We start from the raw sequence: 22260 nt of genomic DNA, 5'->3' as shown, positions 1-22260 counted from the left end.
GAAATATCATTTGTGTGTAGGTTTTGATATATGTAAGCGTAGAAATATATAAGAGTAGATTTTGTAATGATTAATAAAAGATGAAAATGTCAAAATTATTTGTGATAATATATAGATTCTTTCTACATGAGATCGAAAAGTTCCACAAAATAAGTTAAAAACGTTTTAGAGAAGCCTACCGCTCTTTTTGGCACCAAAAGTTATTCGGGTAGACATCTCGTTTTATATGTGCAAATAGCACAACTAACTTTAGGTTTGTTTATTCATTCGCTCGTTTGCCTCGGCAAAAAATAATGTGATAGAACTAAGTCATGAATCAAGCATTTCTTACTGCGGTGGGCACGGTTGAACGTAGAAGTCTGTATCGAAAACCAGGTGCTGTACCCAGTAAAAAGAGCTGGACGACGCTTACTTTTAGGAGAATACTACTCCTTTTTCTTTACTGGCGTAGGCACCGCTTACGCGATTATAGTCGGGTTAACAGCAGCGCTCCAATCGTTTCTTCTTTTTGCAAGGTAGCGCAAATCAAGCGAAGCCAGGTCCTTCTCCGCCTGGTCTTTCCAACGGAGTGGAGCTCTTCCTCTGCTTCCCCCGACCAGTATTGCGACGAATACTTTCAGAGCTGGAGTGTTTTCGTTCATTCGTACGAAATGTACATACGTATTTGCCGTGGGCAATGCTCAAAGGACCATAACTCTTCCGCAGAACCTTTATCTCTAAAACTCGCAACGTCGACTCATCAGTTGTTGACAATGAGTGACTTAAAGAGTTCGGTTTTTATTCGCCAAGAGAGGACTTTATTTCTCAATTGCCTACTTAGTCCGTAGTAGCACCTGTTGATAAGAGTTATCCTGCTTTGGATTTCCAGGCTGACATTGTTGGTGATGTTTATACTGATTCCAAGATAGACGAAATTATCTACGACTTCAAAGTTATGACTGTCAACAGTGACGTGGGAGCCAAGTCTCGATTACTGTTTGTTTGATGTCAGGAGATATTTCGTCTTGCCCTCGTACACCACTAGGCCCATTTGATTCGCTTCCTTTTCTAGTTTGGAGAAAGCAGAACTGTTGAGGCCAATGGTATCAATATTATCCGCTTACGTCAGCAGCTGTACACTCTTATAGAAGATTGTACCTGCTCGATTAAGTTCTGCAGCTCGAATTATTTTCTCCAGCAGCTGGTTGAAGAAGTCGCACGAAAGAGAGTCGCCTTGTCTGAAACCTATTGAACGGCTCGGAGAGGTCCATCCCGATCCTGATGGAGCTTTTGGTATTGCTTAACGTCAGTTTACACAGCCGTATTAGTTTTGCGGGGATACCAAATTCAGACAACACGGCATAAAGGCAGCTCCTTTTCGTTCTGTCGAATGCAGCTTTGAAATCGACGAAGAGGTTGTGTGTGTCGATTCTCCTTTCACGGGTCTTTTCCAAAATTTGGCGCATGGTGAATATCTGGTCGGTTGTTGATTTGCCAGGTCAAAAGCCACACTGATAAGGTCCAGCCAGTTTGTTGACGGTGGGCTTAAATCTTTCACACAATACGCTCGATTAAACCTTATATGCGATGTTTAGGAGGCTTATCCAACGGTAGTTGACGCAGATTGTGGGATCTCCATTTTTGTGGATTGGGCAGAGCACACTTAAATTCCAATCGTTGGGCATGCTTTCGTCTGACCATATTTTACAAAGAAGCTGAATCATGCTCTTTATCAGTTCTGTGCCGCCGTGTTTTAACAGCGCGGCCGGCAATTCATCGACACCCACCGCCTTTTCGTTCTTCAGACGGGTAATTGCTCCATTGTCATGGATTGGTGAATTGGACTCGCCTTCTCCTGGCGTTGTGCTTTCACTGCCATTCGGAAGGTTGGAGAAGTGTTCCTTCCATAATTTTAGTATGCTCTGAGCATCGGTTACCAGATCACCTCTGGGGGTCTATAAGTTTATGCCCCGGTCTTAAAACCATCTGTTAGTCGCCGCATCTTGTCGTAGAATTTTTGAACATTGCTCCTGTCGACCAGCTTGTCAACTCTTCGTACTCTTCGCATTTCGGCTTCGAAAGTAGCACGACCCACGGCAATGACAATGTGGGCGATCTACCGAAAGTTGCTCATAAAATGCGATAATGGAATTTGGTGTGCTCGGCAATCCCTTTCTTAAGCTTGCTGGAAGCCTTGTGGTGCAACAAAATTTTGTGTTGAGAAAATACGAGAAATGAGGATAAGAAGAGTATTATTAGTTGAAATTCTTTGAGAAAATTAAATTTGAAAATTTGTGGAATTTTTTTTTTTGATTGGGTCTAAGAAGATTGAGGTTACATGAAAAGTAAGAGAAGTCATAGGAGTTTGTAGGATGTGAGGGAGCCAACAAAGTAGCTTAGAAGAGGGAACCAACCATGACGAAAATATTTTCTGAGCACAAAATAATTACTTCCGCGAAGAATAGCGTTTGAAAAAACTTAAAAGAAATACTAGAGGAAGAAATGTTATTCTAAGTTTTGACAAGGGTTTGCTAATGGTCCATTTATTTCCCAAATTTAAATTGTTATTTATTGTAAAAGTGCCAGACATCAAGGTCGACTGGATCTAACCAGCTTTTAGTTGCTCTTGCTCATTTCGTGTAATATCCCTCATCAGAATCATTTTTGTAAAATATTCTTCGAAGAAACAACCACCTCAAAGATCGCGAAATCATTTGGGTCGGTTATTTCATCCCTCCTCTCAATTTTCCCTTGTTTGTGTATCCTTAAATTGGATCATGAATTGTTTCGTTTTAATAATGGATAAAACTTTTCCAACAATGGAACCATTCTATGCCGAAAAAATCTCGTTATTCACATAAAAAGATGATAATGAACGCGAAGCCAGTGCTTGAACCTCAACAGCAAAAGCGATTTCAAACGAACCACCTATTTCATAAATAAACCCTTGAATTGTAAACCAACAACACACTTCCTTAACAATACGTACACAGGTACATATATATTTATATTTTGTTAAACAATAGGCAGGTACCAAATTTTACCTCTTCGACTCATGGACCCACATACATCTGTACAAAATTCTACCTGCTCGACCCAACGCCAAATGGTATAAATATAAGAAACTTTTCCACTCATCCTCATTACAATATCAGTTCCTGACACTGAAACATCAAAGCTTTGAACAACTTACAATTATGGATTTATCCCTGAAATGCAGTGCAAATATGCAAATAATGGAAGACAAATCGTCGGTACTTTCAAATATGGACTTATCGAACAACAGTGTGAATATAAAAATGGGGAACGAGTACTCAGAACATACAATTATGGACCTATCTCTGAACGGCAGTGCAAATATGAAAATGGAAAACGAATCGTCGGAAGAAGCACTCGATTTACGCAAGAACGAGTGCAGAATTCGACATGATTTGTCTGAACCAAGAAATCGCGAACAAACTCCAACCGATCGATCATCAGCAGCAGATCTTCAGTTAAAACGCCGACGTGAATTTGAAGATAAATTCAATGGTGAAGTGAAAAAATTAAAATTGGACAAAATCATTCTTCCAGTGCAGGAAGAGACACCGCGAAATGAAGTAGACACAGCAACGGTACAGACTTTAGTTTATATTAATATGCTTCAAACAATTATGCAAACAATACATATGATGAGAGAGCCGGCGCCCACTGATTTTCCATCGGTGTTATCGCATCCAATGAGTAACGACAATGTTGAAGGCCTTTATAGCTGTCTTAAAGCGGAGTCAACAAATGTAACGAACACCTTAACTACAGGGAACTCGCTCGCCGAGACACCAACGTCTTCGTCAATACAATCAGTTCCTGTTGGAACTCAAGTGCCACATGTCAGTGAAGATGTCATAATTAAGCAGGAGCCGACGGATCAGGAACACATATCTCCCAATGTTTCGAATACGGATCACCAGAATGTAAAGGCAGCAAATGAGGAGTCGCCTGATGTTGAAATAGGTCCAAATGGCACACGTGTTTCCAGAGAGAATTTGGCCAAAATAGACGGTATGGAAGTTTCAATTGCCACGCGGACACTGTTGACTTTAATCTTCGACCGGCAAACTTTAGCGACGCACACACTCAGTGGCAAGCCCTCGAACAGATTTCAGAAATCTAATCGCCCACTCAAGCCCCGACTAGACCATTTGAAAGTGGAAGACATAATATATTATGTGAAACGAGTTTTCAACTGTACGGAGCCAGACATCCGGCACACAATTACTATGAAATGTGCAGAAATCGACAGAATTTTTAAAAAGAAGAGTTTATCCAAGGCTAATTTAGATCAATCTTTTTAATATCTACAAGAAATAATTTATGTATTTATGATTTATGTAAGAGTAGACATATATAAGAGTAGATTTTGTGGTGATTAATAAAGAATTAAAATGTAAAATATATATGTTATAATTTATAGCTTCTTTCTGCTTAGATCGACAAAGTTCCACGAAATAAGTGAAGAGCCTATTAGATAGTTGTATGTTAGACCAAAATTTATTCGAGGTTGATATATTGTTTTATACTTATGTCAAAATTGTGTGTACAGGTATGATGTGCTTTATTAACTTTTTCTGGTCGGTTTATTCGTTCGCTCCGTCCCAGCCATAAGTGTGGTAAAAATATCTTGAACAACTTGGAAGGTTTCCTTGGAGAAATTGGTTCGTGGTTTTAAAGCCCAAAGATAGGTAATTGGCAAGAAATAATATAACAAAATTAAGGGTTTAGAGGACCGAAAAAGCGAATTTTCCGGAATTTTTTCTGAAAAAAGAAAACGTTTACATTTAATAATCCAAAACTTTGTACGTATCTTATGGTATCTTTTAACTGTATTTTAAGTCTTAACATTGGAAAAGCATTTATTAAGAAGAATCTAAGCTAATCTTCTGGATCTCCTCTCAACTGGATCCTCTGAAATTAACAAAAAAAAAATACAGATTTCGTTTGAGACTAATCGTTTTACTCGTTTTTGAGTAATGTTCTTCACCGACTTTGAAAACACCATTTTGAGAAAAACGCGTTTAAAGTTTGGCTTTGTACTTCCAAGCACTCTGAAACGCCTTTTTCAATTTGCATATAACTTTGGGAATTTTCATCAGAGCTATATGAAATTTTCTGTGTGTAGTCTTAAATATTTGGAAATTAAGAAAATAAAATACAAAAAATCGATTTTTTGAAAATTCTAACTGTATATAAGCCCTTAAATCACAAACTTAGTACACCATCTTTCACCAATTTCATCGTATAACCGCGACGACAAAACGTTTGTCATTTAGTAAATGTCATTTTAAGCTAAACCAAATTCAATCGCTTTACAATAGGTCAATTGAAAATCTGTGAAGTTGCCAGATGAATCAGACAAGAGCTTGTCAACCCCCCAGATATGGAATATATGGAGTGAACTTCACTACATATGGCTGTTTTGTGAGACATACTATATTATTGAAATTCATAGATAATCTTGTCCCGATAATAATCTGCTCCTGTTTGAAATCGTGTCGATACTTCCCTTAGCCTCCATATACGTAAAATAAATTTTTTCAAATTTAAGCTATAGTTTATATTGTTCAGTTCGTATTTAAGATGACTTAAATTAAGTGGACATATAATATTATTTATTGTTTATTGCCAAAATGGTGAAATCGGTCCACGAAATACCTTAGTTTTCATATACCACATATAATTATTTTTGTTATTCTAACAGATTTCATAGCGATTACAAATGATCTCGAGTATACTGCAGTGATAAAAAATTAAGGTGAACTTGCTCATAAAATTGAAATTCTATATTTATTAATCCAAATCAATTTCATTCCTTTCAAAGCAAACCACATCCGCGAAAACACTCTTTTGGCAGTACTCGAAACAGTCCAAATAGTCGTTAATGTCCAGACCTGCTCCTAGTACCAATATAATCGACTTTCAAGTTCACTTTGAATCTACGTTTAATATAGGTCTTATTGAAAGTAAGTGGACATATTTAATATTAAAGAAAACACTTTAGATCTAGGTCTTAATCTATTATATTACCTAATATGCCTTGATCCTTAAAAATTGCGAGCGTATAAGATGTTCAGTTACACCCAAACTTAGCATTTACTTACTTGTTCTTATAAAGAGTTGATCCAAAATCGATGGATGTCACTTGGAAAGATATTTGTCTTTTGTGTTATACCCTGTTCAGACCGACACTTAATCACACGATTTCGGCTGTTGAATGGATTATCCCACTAATCTTAAAAATTTATCATATTTTAAAAGATTTCGCCAAAAATGACAGTTCCAAATCACTTCATTGCACATCACATTTATAAAAGATCAGCATGATTTACGTTTGAAACTGATTGACGCATTTTACCCTAAATCTCTTGCTTGTGCGACTCTGATTTCGCGCAATCTATTTGTCAGCACTGGAAATCTGTTACATTATCACAGCTGATTTAGACACTACAAAGGGAAAAAAATGTAAACAAACAAATTTTTTTTAAAGCAATGTATCTAATTTCATCTGAAAATCGACTTAACAAATGAAAAAATGCATCCATTATTTCTATTATATGGAAAATATTAAAAAAGTCGTCTTTTTATTTCAAAATACTATATAAAAATCTTTTCTTTTGATAAATATTATGTTTCTTGAATGACAACAACAGCTGTTTTTTGATCTTTCTAACGGCAGTGAGAACACTGTTGGGTTATGAAATGCTTAAATATAATCTAATCTTTTAAATTTTCGGTCTGAACATGGTATTACCCAAATCGACAAAGCGTTTTGAGCTCACCACAAATTTATTAAGGCTTTTAATATGAATCTCTCTAGGTTCTAAGGTGTGGCTACGGTATTTTTTCAATCTCAATCTGGCAAAGTCAGGCATTAGAGGTGAAAGTGACAAGATGTACCTTCGCCTTCACACAAATTACGAAATTCGGCGAGAATCGAACTAAACCCTTGCTTACCTAGACTTTAATCATATTTTAAAAAATTATGTTCCCTGAAGTTCCATATCGTGATGTTATAAAACATTATTATAGTATTTAAAATTCCTAACATTGAAACATGGGTAACATTTCTTTTGTTTTTTTAGAGTTAAAGGTTTTTTTTTACGTTCAGCAGTTTGAGGGTGTGCACATCACATTTATAAAAGATCAGTACGTTGATTTACGTGTGTGGAAAAGGGTTTAAGTTGACGCATTTTAGCATAAGCAGCTATTAAATTGTTTTTGTTTTTGTATAATAGTATTTTATTTGTTTATTAATTTTTTTTTTAATTTTTGAACTTTTATTTACTCAAAGATTATTATTTCTAAGAAAATGTCTTTTATTTATTTTTGCACACCTTAATTTAGGGTTTCACCCACCGTACCTGCCTCCAAATAAGAATAAAAGTGTTAAAAGGTTTCCATTATTCCCGTTATTGCTATTATTTATTTGTTGTTCTTCATAATTTTATTATGCCCACACAAATATCTGAGAGGCGTAGTTGCTGGCAACAAAACTTTTGCCTTGAAGTGTTTTTGTAAATAACAGGATTGTTTGATTGAGATGTGTGAGTGAATTTCGCGCGTTTTGACAGAGACAAAGTTGAATAAACGCGCCTTAGGTATTTTAGTTATGAACTCTTTTAGCGCGTTAAAGCGAGAAATTGAAACTTGACGACAAAATTAAATTGACTTCAATGCATTTATGGTGTCGGTTAATTTTCGGACAAGGCGTGGATAAAAAATTGTGGCTCTTACTAAGCGAGGGGAATATTATATTCTTAAGCTTCTGTTGTCAGCGAAAGTTGTGCTTTCATTTGGGGCGAATTGACACTTTGCGGGCTCATTTCCTCAAGCAAACTTTTTAAGCTGCGTGTGAAATTCAATTTTGTTGGGTTCATGAAGTGTTAAATTAGCGACTTTTCAATCTAATCCCTTATGGGTTTGAGAGAAGCAGAAAACGGGGAGAATAATAACCAAAAATAATAAGAAAAAGAAAAAAATGTTAACTTTGGTTGCAGCGAAGCTATAATACCCCTCACAGGTGCAATTTTTATAGCGTGAAAGGGTGCAAAAAAGTTATATATAAGGATGTTGATCTACCATGGCAGCTATATGGTATAGTAGTCCGATCTGTACAATATTTTCGGAGTTTGCATTGTTGTTAAGCCAAATTTCGTGAAGATATCCCGTTAGAGTAAATGATTTTCCATGCAAGCACTTGACTTCGATCGTTCATGGGAGCTATATGCTATAGGGTAGATACCAGCAGGTCTGAAAAATAAGCAGCTTCTTTGCAAGGAACCACTACTATGTATAGAGAGACGCTCAGTGCACAGCACATGGCTAAAGCGACTCAGCTTGTCACGCTGACCGTTAATATATGTATATAACGTGTAGGGTCCTCGACGTTTTCTTTTGCGTGTTGCAAACATCATGGCATATTTAATATAACTTGCTCAGGGTATAAAAATAATTTTGTGTTATTGTCATACTCACACCAAATTATCTGCTTACCCCCGGCTAACAAACTTAGCTACAAAGAAATATGTACTTACATATATACCTTCAAGTATATACTTCTCGTTATTTATTGCCAATTTGGCTTCCGACCACATTTCTATTAAATTAAGCTTCTTGACTACTTTCTTTTTATGTATAACACCCGTTTCACCTTACTCTCTATCATCACTTACTCTCACTTAATTCCGGCAAATTGGCAACATTTCAGCATTGTCCTAAACTTAAAGTGGTAAGTTGATTGAAAAATGTCTTATACAAAAAGAAAATTGTTTGTGTGTGGGTCACACGGTGATTTTTTGTATGGTGCGACACCTCGCTGAAAGGAAATGCGCTAAAAGGTCATTCAATGGAATTTCAATTCATTTTTTATCATTAAAGCTAAGTGTCAGTGGTTCACTCAATGTTTTGCAACCACACAAATAGTCGATGAAATAAATATTTCTTTAAGAACAGCCACATTCGAATCAGAGTGTCATAGACTTGATGCTTGGAACGAAATAGGAGAGCAGGTCACTAGTACTATAGTTGTTGGTTGAAGTATATGACCAGGGCATTACTAAGCAATATCTGCTTAATCAGTTTATCTAGAATCATTTCCATTTTAGATACTTTAACTCGGTTTAAAGAACTTTGCTTTGCAATCAAGTTTCATATCTGCCATTGCAACTTAATCTTTCCCACTGTAAGATCATAAAGTCGAACTTCGCACAAAAAGTAATGCAGAAACACATGTGAATAGAAACGAAATTTTGATTCATGATTTCCAAAACTCTTAGAAATACGGATCAGCAGAACTTTAAGTACCGACGAAACGATTTAAACCTATCTTAAGACTGTTAAGGCCGCTTATATGTACACGGAGCGTTCCAAAGTAAACAGGACTTTAAAAACAAAAACAGAACAAATGTTTTTTTCGGCAAAATCAATTTATTTATTCAAAATAGTCTCCTTGTGCTTCAATACAGCTTTTTGCACGGTCCAAAAGCATGTCGAACGAGTGTTTTAGCTCGTTGGCCGGTATGGCCGCCAGTATGCCGGTGTAAGCCTTTTTTTCCAAAAAGGAAGAAGTCGCACGGTGCCATATCAGATGAATACCCCGAGTGTTGGCTCTTTGTTCGAAGATCATGTTTGCACCGATAACACAAACATACTGACACCTAAAACGCAATAACTTCACTTCCAATCAATGAAATGTCATGAAATTCTCACTGGACAATCGATAAAGATAGCAGATTCTAACGCACCAGTCGACATATAGATGGCGCCACCAGGGGGCGCTAGATTCGAAAAGTCCTGTTTACTTTGGAATGCTCTTTGTATACAACTTCCCGACTAAGTAATTATACATTATCAAATATATATTTTCGGCAGTTTAATATTTCATTACAACTATAAAAACTAATTCCATGTATCATATCTCAAAAACTTATTTAAGGCATTACAACTATTTATCTAAATTACCATTGCGTGAGCTCTTCCATCGGATAGCTTTTGCTTGTCGGCACACTTCATCGGGGTTGCATTCCGGATTGCATTTTCTGGACAATTGAAAAGCAGTTTGATGAAATATAGCACATAAGCCACTTTGTGCGCATCTAATTGAGAGGGAGGTTACGATCCAGAAAAGCGGGCGAGGACTTGCCACTTAGAGTGTGTGTCGCAAGAGTGTCGCGGTTAAAAATGGCACTTAAAAGTTGCCGTGTAGTGATTGATACTTCCCTCCAGTTGATTCTCAGCAATTGTGCTCCGGTTATGTATGTGCCATTTGGTCCTAGTTGGAAGCAATCATTAGTGAACTCAGAGTGTGATCTATTCCACACTGCGTCCATGCTGACAGTTGGTTCTTCTTCAGTAGCTGACAGTATCAATGAAGAATGTGATGTTCCGGAAAGCATGTCCTCTATATTTGATATATTGGATGGATCCAAATCGGCGATTGGCTCTTCTTCAGTAGCTAAAGAACATGGCATATTGGAGTCCGAGTTCAATGTCTTTGGGATATTCGTTGAGTTTAACTCTTCGATTGACTCTTCCTCAGCTGAAGAGGAATATGATGTCTCTGAGTGCAAGATCCCTACATTTAAGATTAAGTCTAATGCTTCCATTTGCTCTTCCGTTACTAGCGGCGTTCGCAACGATGTTTCGAAGAGTGATTTCTTTGTATTTAAATTGTTGGTTGTGTCTAGCTCATCTATTGGTTCTTATTTAATGGCTGTCATTTTTTGCATTATCAAAGAGTTATTGTCTCAATCAGCGAGTCCCTTAAAATTAAAGAATTCGATGCTTTCAAGTCCTCAAGTGGCTCCTCTTTAAAAGCTGTCATTCTAGAATAGTTAAGTGATATCTGTACCATCGGTATATCTACTTCATTTCGCGGCATTGGAGTTATGGTTTCTTCTAGTTTACATTTTTTCACTTCATCATCGAATATATTTCCAAAGTCTCTTTGGCGTTTTTATTGTAGATAGATAGGCGGTCGTTCCGCGTCTGTTGACGACTCCGTAATTCACTTTCTGTTGGGATAGTCGATTGAATATTCATTCTTCAAAGCGTCGATTTTTCAGAGTCGAAAATTGATAATGTTATGAAGATGAAAGGAAAAATTCGCGGTAGCAGGTAGAATTTAATCACACTTTGAAATTCTTTTTATCTCTGTTAGTCTTTCGAATCCAAGAAGTATATGTCTATCTTTTTCTCTCTATAGCTTTTACAAATTTTCCGGAATGGCTTTTGCTACCTGCAAAGACTACGCTGTGGCTTTCGTTCATTATCATCCACTTATCTGTCCAAAGAGATGTGATCAACTTAGTTAAAAATTGCATTGTTATAAAAAAGAAAATAATTCGGTATTTGACGTAACAGTAAAACAGCACAGTTGAAAAGTGTTTTTAGGGTAGAGACCAAAAGTTAGTGTTTTAAGACATATTTGCACAGTTTTTTTCATATAATAAATTGCTTAATTTACTACAAATTTTGATCATATCAAAAACAAACATTTGAGTAAAATTTTTTGAGTTTTTTTTTTTAACTTTTGGAAATTCAGCCGTTGGCAGCTGGTTAGGGGAGGCATCGCCCCAAAAACGTCTCCTCATTGTGGTCAGCAGAGTATACGAAGCATTATTCTAAAATCAAAAACTCAAACTTCATCGGTTGATGGGTCATTATTATTCGAAGGTTTCGGAAAGAAATGAAATTTTTGGCAAAAAACAGTAGGTCGAATTTTCACCATAAATTGCCTTGAAAGAATTAGTTGCAATGGAAGAAAATTCTTTGATCCACCAAAAGGTCATTCTATTTAAAAGAACTGTTAAAAATTTCAGTAAAATATAGTTACTAGTTTCTGAGAAATCGTGACCACCGGCTATGAAAACGATGTTTCGAGAAAAATACAATCAAAGATTGAAGTAGCCGGTCTCCTACACTTTTTTCGGTAAATATTATAAGAAATATCTTAGCATTCAATAAATATGTAGTAAAAAAGGGGTTTTGGAAATTTCGAAAATAAGATGTTTAATTAATTTAAAATAATGCAAAGCTTAATATCTATATTTTCACAACTCGTTTGGCCTTCTGGTCTGGTTAATTGCTGGCAACTGCAAAGTCGATGATCTAGAGATCGGGACCTCATCAGTCGTCGTCTTTTGGAACACTATTAATTGATTTATACTCAGATTTATTTGCCATTTGCAAGAGAGTATCGCAAAAGCCCCGAACGATTCCATCCATACTAATACACAAGCCATTGGTAGCTGGCTGGCTTTTTCAATAATGTGTGTAGTTCTGTGGATTTGATCAATCGTAGAATGGTTAGCTCGAAACCCAACTGATGCGCTGGAATTATGGTTTTTCATTCTACGATTTTATTGGAACGTTTTATGAGTAGATTCAAAAAGCTTCGATATTATCGGTAGAAGTGATATGGTTTCCTGGCTTTAGAATCATAATAACTTCAGCAATTTTCCAATAAGTTGGCACGCATTTAAGATGAAAAGTCGCGTTAAGAATGTTGGTAATGTTTACCATACTCATTGGAGGAATCTGTTTTAGGATCTTGGCAGTAATCATCATTTTTTGTTTTTCAGATTTTTGATTTCTTCACTTAGCTTACTGCTTGTGCAACTTGAGATTTCTTCGCTTTCTTGACTGCAAGCAGTAAGCTAAACTAGGTGTGTTTCATATGCGGAGAATATTTTGGCTAAATAATCCGAAAATACTTCTGCTTTTTTCGAATCGTCTCTGGCCCAACTATCAGCACTTATTTTAATGGGACATATTTGGGTTTCTGGTGTTTGTAGTCTTTTACAGCTTTTCCAAAGAGAGTAGTCGGAATTTCTTCCATTGTTTAGGGACTTTCATTTTTAAACCTCTTAATTTTCCGATTAAGATCTTTAGAAACTTTAATTAGAATAGAATTATCAGCTGGGCTGTGGCTTTATCTGCTTTTTACGGAAGATCAGGGGATTACTCTGCATTTCGTTTTTAGCTGGTCTTTTTTTTAGAATCTATACAGTTTCTCTAGCTTGTTCTTCTTCATCCGTTGAGAATTCAACCTTATTTCCAAATTCGGAAGTTTCTTAATATAGGTGGACTTAAGCTTTAGATTTTCGGCTTTTAGGGTATTTACTTCCAATGAGAGTTTTTTACAGATTTGTTCCATTTCTGCTAGCTTTTTGGTTAATTCTTCGATTGTAACATCTTTTTTGGCAGTTTTAGTTAATTTACCCCCTCCTGGAGGTGGTGTTTTAATAATTCGCATAGCTTTCAAAATTTGCTTATAATTATGTGCATATAAATACTTAAAAATATAAAAATTGCGGGAAGAGGGTAATCGTTGGGTATTATTATTATTAAAAATACAAAATAAACAATACTTGGCAACCCTGTAACTCAGTTGCCTTTGTAAATAAATAAATTAAAATAAATCTAAGTTTTTGGCATACTTTTAGGCTAAGGTGAATAGTTATTGAGCTAAGTTTTTAGCATACTTTTAGGCTAAGGTAAATAAGTAATTTTTTGTGGCGCCAAAAAAGTCTCCAAAACAGCTGATGATTTTCTCCTCTGTGTCCAACAAAGGCGCAATAACAAACCTTCCAATCCAAATTAGTCAGTAATTGTAAGGCGCTGCTTTTGGACTTCGATTGATGAGCAGGTTTTGTTAATTTTCTGTCTTTTCCACCAAAATTATCTACAATGGAACCATTAGCTAAGCTGAACAAATCTCGTTAGTCAGACAAAAGGATGTTTATAAACAAGAAGCCAGTGCCAAAATTTCAACAGCAAAAGCGATTTCAAACGAACCACCTGATTCATATATAAACCCTTGAATTGTAACAAAACAATAAGCTTCTTTAACAATACGTCTTCAGGTACGTACAAGTATATTGTGGAACAATAGATTTCCGCGCAGGCATAAAATTCTATGTGTTCGACTCATACCTAACGCCGAATAGTATAAATATGAGAAACTTTTCCACTCAACATCATTACAAAATCAGTTCCTGACATTGAAACATCAAATCTTTGCACAACTTACAATTATGGACCAATCCCTGAACAACAGTCTGAATATAAAAATGGAAAACGAATCCCCGGAACTTACAATTATGGACCTATCTCTGAACAGCAGTGTGAATATCGAGAACGAATCGTCGGAAATAGCACTCGATTTACGAAAATTTCCTCCTTTACCAAGAGAAACCGGCGGCGGCAGAACACAACATGATTTGTCGGAACTAAGAAATCGCCAACAAACTCCAGCCGATCGATCATCAGCAGCAGATCTTCAGTTAAAACGCCGCCTAGAATTTGAAGAGAAATTCAATGGTGAAGTGAAAAAATTAAAATCGGACGAAATTATTCTTCCAGAGCAGGAAGAGACACCGCGAAATGAAGTAAACACAACAATGATACAGACTTTACATTACATTAACATGCTTCAAAGAATTATGCAAACAATAAATATGATGAGAGAGCCGGTTAGCACTGAGTTGCCGCATTCAATGAATATAGACAATGGTATTAAAGCGAAGCCATCAAACGTAACGAAAACCTTATCTGCAGGGAAGTCGCTCGGAGAGACACCATCGTCTTCGTCAGTGCAATCAGGGCCTGTCAGATCTCAAGTCAGTGAGGGCGTCGTCGTTAAACAAGAACTGACGGATCAGGAAAACATATCTCCCAATGTTTCGAATACGGATCACCAGAATGTAAAGGCAGCTAATGAGGACTCGCCTGATGTTGAAATAGGTTCACATGGCACACGCGTTTCCAAAGCGGATTTGGCCAAAATAAATGGCATGGAAGTGGCAACTGCCACCCGGGCACTATTGTGTTTAATCTTCGACCGGCAAACTTTAGCGACGCACACACTCACTGGCAAGGCCTCGAACAGATTTCCGAAATCTAACCGTCCACTCAAGCTCCAACTAGACCCATTTAAGGTAGCAGACATTACATATTATGTGAAGCGAGTTTTCAACTGTACGGAGTCAGACATCCGGCACACAATTACTATGAAGTGTGCAGAAATCGAAAGAAGTTTTAAAAGGAGGAGTTTATCCAAAACTAATTTAGATTAATTTTTGTAATATCCTTATTAATATTATTTATATGTTATGATTTATGTAAGAGTAGATATATATAAGAGTAGATTTTGTAATGAATAATAATTTATTAAAATGTCAAAAATATATGCGATAATATTTAGTAGTCGAAAAAGTCTTTTCGTTTTTTGTCAATAGATGTCATTGCAGTCTTATATCTCCAGTGCTACCAATCATATTGTGTCATACCATTTAGTATTGGAAAGGTGAGATTTTCATTTAACCAAAAAAAAATTAAATTCGGGGAAGTTGAAAAAAAGTTACAGCTGTTCAAAAATGAGTGAAAATAATGAAGAAATTCGCTAAATTTTGAAATTTTTGTATAAAAAAGGGAAGAATGCCACGCAAGCCACCAACGAAATTTGTGAAGTTTACAGAGACGATGCTGTATCAGTTCGGGTAGCACAACAATGATTGGCTCGCTTCCGTTCTGGAAATTTCGATGTAAAAGGTGCACCCTGCTTCGATCCACCTATCACTGGAAAAGTCGATGAAATTATGGATTGAGGAGGACCGTCACATAAGTGGCATCAAACGGTTTGGAAACATTTAAAAAAGGCTGGATACAAAAAAAAAGCTCGATGTTTGGGTACCACATGAATAGTCTGTGAAAAATTTAATGAACCGAATTAACATGTGCGATTCTTCAGTGAAAATAAGTGTAATTGAACCATTTCTGAAGCGAATGGTAGCAGGAGACGAAAAGTGGATCAAGTGCGACAATAATGTGCGAAAAAATCATTGTCCAAGCGTGGTGAAGCTCAACAAATGATCGCAAAGCTAGGATTGACGCCTCGAAAAGTTATGCTGAGTGTTTGGTGGAATTGGAAAGGAATCATCCACTATGAGCTGTTCCAGTCTGGTCGAATGATTGATTCTACATTTTTCTGTCAACAACTGATGAGATTGAAGCAAGCACTTGGAAAAAACGGTCAGAGTGATCAACAGAAAGGGTTTCGTCTTCCATCAGGACCACGCTAGACCACATACATTTCTGATGACTCGGCAAAAACTGAGAGAGCTTGGCTGGGAAGTGTTGATGCCTCCACCAAATAGCCCTGACCTTGCAACATCGGACTACCATTTGTTTCGGTCAATGCAGAATTCTCTTAATGGAGTAAAGTTTAGAAATCATATCATGACTAAAGAAAACCCGAAATATTTTAGTCATATTTTTTTTAATTTTCTAAATTTTGTTTGTTCTTAGATTATTATTCCAAGGAAAATAACTTTGTTTTTATTTATGCAAGCCTATATTGCGGGTTTCGCCCACCGTACCTGCCTCCAAATAAAAATAAAAGTGTTAAAAGGTTTTCATTATTTCCGTTATTGCCATTATTTATTTGTTGTTCGTCATAATTTTATTATGTCCACACAAATATCTACGCCTTTCTAAGTTGCTAGCAACAAAACTTTTGCCTTAAAGTGTTTTCGTAAATAACAGAATTGTTTGATTGAGATGTGTGAGTGGATTTTGCGTATTTTGACAGAGACAAAGTTGAATAAACGCGCCTTAGATATTTTAGATACGAACTTTTTAGAACGTTAAAACGAGAAATTGAAGCTTGAAGAGAAAATTAAATTGATTTCATTGCATTTATGGCATTTTCGGAAAAGGGGAGGATAAGAAATTGTGGCTCTGACTAAGCAGGGGGAATATTATATTCTTAAGCTTCTGTTGTCAGCGAAAGTTGTGCTTTCATTTGGGCGAATTTTTTAAGCTGCGCGTGAAATTCAATTTTACTGAGTTCATGGAGTGTGAAATTAGCGACTTTTCAATCTAATCCCTTATGGGTTAGGAGAAGCAAAAAACTGGAATAATAATGCCCAAAAATAATAGAAACGAGAAAAAACATTAACTTCAGTTGTATTGAAGCTATAATACCCTTCACAGGTGCAATTTTGTTTTTATTTGCTTACTCCCGGCTATATAATACATAATAAAATTTTATGAATGAACAAACCTTTTCCTCTAACTCTCTCTCATTAGTTAATTTTGGCAAATTGGCAAAACATTTCAGCATTGTCCTAAGCTTTAAATGCTAAATTTATTGCAAAATTTTTTATGCGAATGAGAATTGTATGCGTGTAGGTCACACGGATATTTTCTTGTAAGGTGCGACAACTCGCTGAAAGGAAATTCGCAAAAAGGTCATTCAATGGAGTTTCAATCCATTTTTTTTATCATTAAAGCTAAATGTCAGTGGTTCACTGAATGTTTTGTAACCACAGAAATAGTCGAAGGAATAAATATTTCTTAAATAACAGCCACATTGCACTCAGAGTGTCATATATTTAATACTTGAAACTTAATAGGATAATTAGTCATTAGTACTATAATTGTTGGACGAATTAGTACATGACCAGGCCATGTGCTGAATCGGTTGTTCTAGAAAATGTTCCGTTTCAGAATTCTTAACTCTGTTCAAAGAACTGTTTTAGCAGTTAAATCAAGTATGTAAGGCAACTTGACTGATACTCGCACCAAAAGTAACGCGGGATAGCAAGAGCAGGGATTTCCTTAAATTTGTTAGCTTATATGATTTCTCCTATAAAGACTACGTCCATGCTGAAATTTGGTCTTTTTTGATACTGACACTGGCTGTATCAATGAAGAATATGATGCTCGGAGAGTGAGTTCTCTGTATATGACATATGGGTTGGATATAGATAATCCATTGGCTCTTCTTCAGTAGCTTGAGAAAATGGCATATCGAAATCTGATTGCCATGTATTTGGGATATACGATGAATCTAATTCACCGATTGGCTTTTGGCTTTTCTTCAACTGAAGATGTTTCGTAGTGCAAAACCCCTACATTTAAGTTATTTGTTGAGTCCAATGCTTCGATTTGCTCTTCTGTTATTGTATGTGGTGATTGGAGCGATGAGTTAAAATCTGGGTTAAAATTGTTGAATGCGCCCAATTCATCCATTGGCTTCTCTTTGATTGATTGATCTTAATGTTTGGTTTATTAAATATGTACTTTGTCAAGAGAGCCTCTGCGGGGACTTTAGGAACTCCTGCTATTAAAAACAAAAGCGGTGCCTATTCTTCTTTACTGGCGTAGACACCGCTTAAGCGATTATAGCCGAGTTAACAACAGCGCGCCAGTCGTTTCTTCTTTTCGCGACGTGGCGCCAATTGGAAATGCCAAGCGAAGCCAGGTCCTTCTCCACCTGGTCTTTTCAACGCAGTGGCGGTCTCTGCTTCCCCCGGCGGGTACAGCGTCGAATACGTCCAGAGCTGGAGTGTTCTCTTCCAATCGGACAACATGACCTAGCCAGTGCAGCCACTGTCTCTTGATTAGCTGAACTACTTATGTCAATGTCGCCGCATATCTCGTACAGCTCATAGTTCCATCGACTGCGGTATTCGCCGTTGCCAATGCGTCAAGGACCATAAATCTTCTGCAAAACCTTTCTTTCGAAAACTCCCAACGTCGACTCATCAGATGTTGTCATCGTCCATGCCTCTGCATCATATAGCAGGAAGGGAATAATGAGCTACTTATAGAGTTTGGTTTTTGTTCGTCGAGAGAGGACCTTACTTCTCAATTGCCTATTTAGTCCGAAGTAGCACCTTTTGACAAGAGAGCCTGCTTTCGAGGCTGACGCTGTAGTTGGTGTTGATGCTGATTCCAAGATAGACGAAATTATTCACAACTTCGAAGTTATGACTGTCAACAGTGACGTGAGAGCCAAGTCGCGAGTGCGACGACTGTTTGTTTGATGACAGGAGATATTTCGTTTTGCCCTCGTTCACTGCCAGACCCATTTTCTGTGCTTCCTTGTCCAGCCTGGAGAAAGCAGAACTAACGGCGCGGGCGTTTATGTCAATATCATCAGCATACGCCAGCAGCTGTACACTCTTATAGAAGATTGTACCTTCTCGGTTTAGTTCGGCGGCTCGAATTATTTTCTCCAGAAAAAGGTTGAAGAAGTCACACGAAAGAGAGTCGTTTTGTCTGATATCTCGTTTAGTATTGAACGGCTCGGAAAGGTCTTTCCCGATGCTGCCAGAGTCTTTGGTGTCATTCAATTTCAACTTACATAGCCATATTAGCTTTGCTGTAAGACAATGTTTAAATGTAGCGGCTTTAAAATCGACGAAGAGGTGGTGTGTGTCGATTTTCCTTTCACTAGTCTTTTCCAAGATTTGGTGACTATCTGGTCAATTGTTGATTTTCCAGGCCTGAAGCCACATTGATAAGGTCCAATCAGTTTGTTTACGGTGGGCTTCAGCCTTTAACACAGTATGCTTGATAAAACCTTATATGCGATGTTAAGAACGCTTATCTCACGGTAATTGGCATGGACCTTGTCAGTTTTTCATCGCCATAGCTGAATAACTAGACCGGTGATCCATCGGTTCTTGCCGCTTTCTTCAGGCGGGTTATTGCGGCGGATGTTTTTCCCGTTTTGGTTGGGGGTTAGAGGCCAGAAAGGCGAGTCTGTTATCCCATTGTTTCATATATCCCAAACTATAGTTTTAATATGACTATATTTATTACTGTACTAGCAAGTACTGATTAACTCAATTGAAAGCGCAAAAAGTAATGTGAAGTAGCTAAAAAACACATAGAAACCGTACTAGTCGGGAGTATGAAACGTACGGTTACACCCAACTTAGTGCTTTCTCTCTTTTAACTCATGGAAAATGACATTTAAGCCGATAGATATTTTTGCTTGGTTAAGGAATCTTTAGAGATGCCAGTGCTTGACGAATTTTGGTGTGGAACTTTGCTATAAAAAGATCTCAAGATAAACAAGTAAGGAAACGCTAAGTTCGGGTGTCACCGAACATTTTATACTCTCGCATGATAAAGTGATAATCGAGATTTCATTATACGTCATTTACATATTTTTCAAATACCGTATTTGTGTAAAGTTTTATTCCTCTATCATCATTGGTTCCTAATGTACTATATATTATACAGAGAAGGCATCAGATGGAATTCAAAATAGCGTTATATGGAAGAAGGCGTGGTTGTGAACCGATTTCACCCAGATTTCGTACATGTCATCAGGGTGTTAAGAAAATATTACATACCGAATTTCATTGAAATCGGTAGAGTAGTTCCTGAGATATGGTTTTGGGTCCATAAGTGGGCGAGGCCACGCCCATTTTCAATTTTTAAAAAGCCTGGGTGCAGCTTCCTTCTGCAATTTCTTCCGTAAAATTTAGTGTTTCTGACGTTTTTTGTTAGTCCGTTAACGCACTTTAAGTGATTTTCAACATAACCTTTGTATGGGAGGTGGGCGTGGTTATTATTCGATTTCTTCCATTTTTGAACTGTATATGGAAATGCCTGAAGAAAACGACTGTGTAGAGCTTGATTGACATAGCTTTAGTAGTTTGCGAAATATGTACAAAAAACTTAGTAGGGGGCGGGGCCACGCCCACTTTTCCAAAAAAATTACTTCCGAATATGCCCCTCTCTAATGCGATCCTTCGTGCCAAATTTCACTTTAATATCTTTATTTATGGCTTAGTTATGACACTTTATAGGTTTTCGGTTTTCGCCATTTTGTGGGCGTGGCAGTAGGCCGATTTTGCCCATCTTCGAACTTAACCTTCTTATGGAGCCAAGGAATACGTGTACCAAGTTTCATCATGATATCACAATTTTTACTCAAGTTACAGCTTGCACGGACGGACAGACGGACGAACGGACAGACAGACATCCGGATTTCAATTGGTATATATAACCCTATATCTGACTCTTTTAGTTTTAGGACTTACAAACAACCGTTATGTGAACAAAACTATAATACTCTCCTTAGCAACTTTGTTGCGAGAGTATAAAAATATGATTGTGAACTTGGCTAGATTCGTTGAAATTGTGCTCCACTGAAGGAAGGCATATAATAATTTCGTGTATCACTGGCTTTAAAAGTAATATAATATATAATTATAAAATATGCGTTTATTTAACACCAGTCCGTGCTTTGTCATTTAAGCGCACTGTTTAGGTATTTGGTTCACGCTTAACCGCCCAAAGTTTCGTAAGCTGCTCATTAAAAGACTAATTCTTAATGAATTTTCAACAAAATATGTCATGTGAAAAGACTGCCAATGTCCTTAAACAAAATAACTTAAAGCCATTCTTAAAGCATTATGCACAGTCAGTTGAGCATGTAAATGCCTAAAAGTATGCCAACATTTTTCATAACAAATTAATCCGCCATTTCAACACAACTCATACATATGCACAAATCCACACATCCGTACACGCGACAGACAGTCAGCCAAGCGACAAATGTATGTGGATGCCGGCGACACGAGAACGCCGCCAATTTATTGCCTAACGACTGCCAAACGCCTATAATCCTGCTACTTAACGGCTGCCTTTCTTGGCTTAGGAGAAAAAGTTGAGGAGACGAAGTTTTTCTCTTTACATGCCTGCACACTTACACTCATATGGTTTTTTGAAGGATTGTAGGGCTGAGCAAGTGCTTGCGGCTTGTAGGTGTCTACTATGCCTATTTGCCACATTATTTGTCAACACCGGCTTGCGCGTAGTTGAGCGTAAAACGACAAGCTGATTTATTTAATGTGAACATAAATACTTTCAGTCTGTCACAAGCCAAGCTAGTAAAATATGTGTGAAAAAGCGCTGTCTTCAAGGCTGTTTTTCTACAAATGCATTACATACTTTGAGAGAATTATTTGCACTAAGCTTTTTCGCAGCTGTGCCTTTGCTGATAATCGCATTGAAGTTTATAATCTGATGAGGAAATGCATGGCTTAAAATTCGCACTGAAATGTGGCTTAGTTTGTACAAAGCTTTGACATTGTTGTTAATAATCGTTTTCTAAAGGTTGTACTCAAATAGAAAAGGAAAATTAAAGGGTGATCCACTTCGAGGATTCATTTCCTTACTTTTTTAAAGAAAGAACACAGACACTTCAAATTTAATAGGGAATGTTTGTTATCATTCGAAAGAACATTTTTTGCAATTATTTTTTGAAGATTATCTCTTTCAAATGTTGGCCGCGGGTACGTCTCAGATGGCCCATCCTTTGAGTCCGATTTTCAATGAGTCGTTCGAACATTTCGACTGGTAGCTGGCGAATGACACACCGAAGTGTTCTCTCTATAAATCCATTGATTGATGCGATGTGTGGGAAGTGGCGCCGTC

General features: G+C 37.1%; 2 protein-coding genes across 2 annotated transcripts in view; both read left to right on the top strand.

Annotated features, from left to right (window-relative positions):
* Positions 1–22260, top strand: part of LOC126756015 (uncharacterized) — a 92649-nt gene that overhangs the window by 32438 nt on the left and 37951 nt on the right. The window lies entirely within an intron of this gene.
* On the top strand, positions 13622–15231 carry LOC126756007 (early boundary activity protein 2-like). Its single transcript, XM_050468795.1, has 2 exons — positions 13622–13880; positions 14010–15231. The coding sequence occupies exon 2, from the start codon at positions 14052–14054 to the stop codon at positions 15090–15092; it is 1041 nt and encodes a 346-aa protein (XP_050324752.1). The 5' UTR covers positions 13622–13880; positions 14010–14051; the 3' UTR covers positions 15093–15231.

This window comes from Bactrocera neohumeralis, chromosome 4, assembly GCF_024586455.1.
Source record: "Bactrocera neohumeralis isolate Rockhampton chromosome 4, APGP_CSIRO_Bneo_wtdbg2-racon-allhic-juicebox.fasta_v2, whole genome shotgun sequence".
Classification (NCBI taxonomy): Eukaryota; Metazoa; Arthropoda; class Insecta; order Diptera; family Tephritidae; genus Bactrocera; species Bactrocera neohumeralis.
Note: the sequence above shows the minus strand (reverse complement) of the source record. Positions and strands in the feature narration are given on the sequence as shown.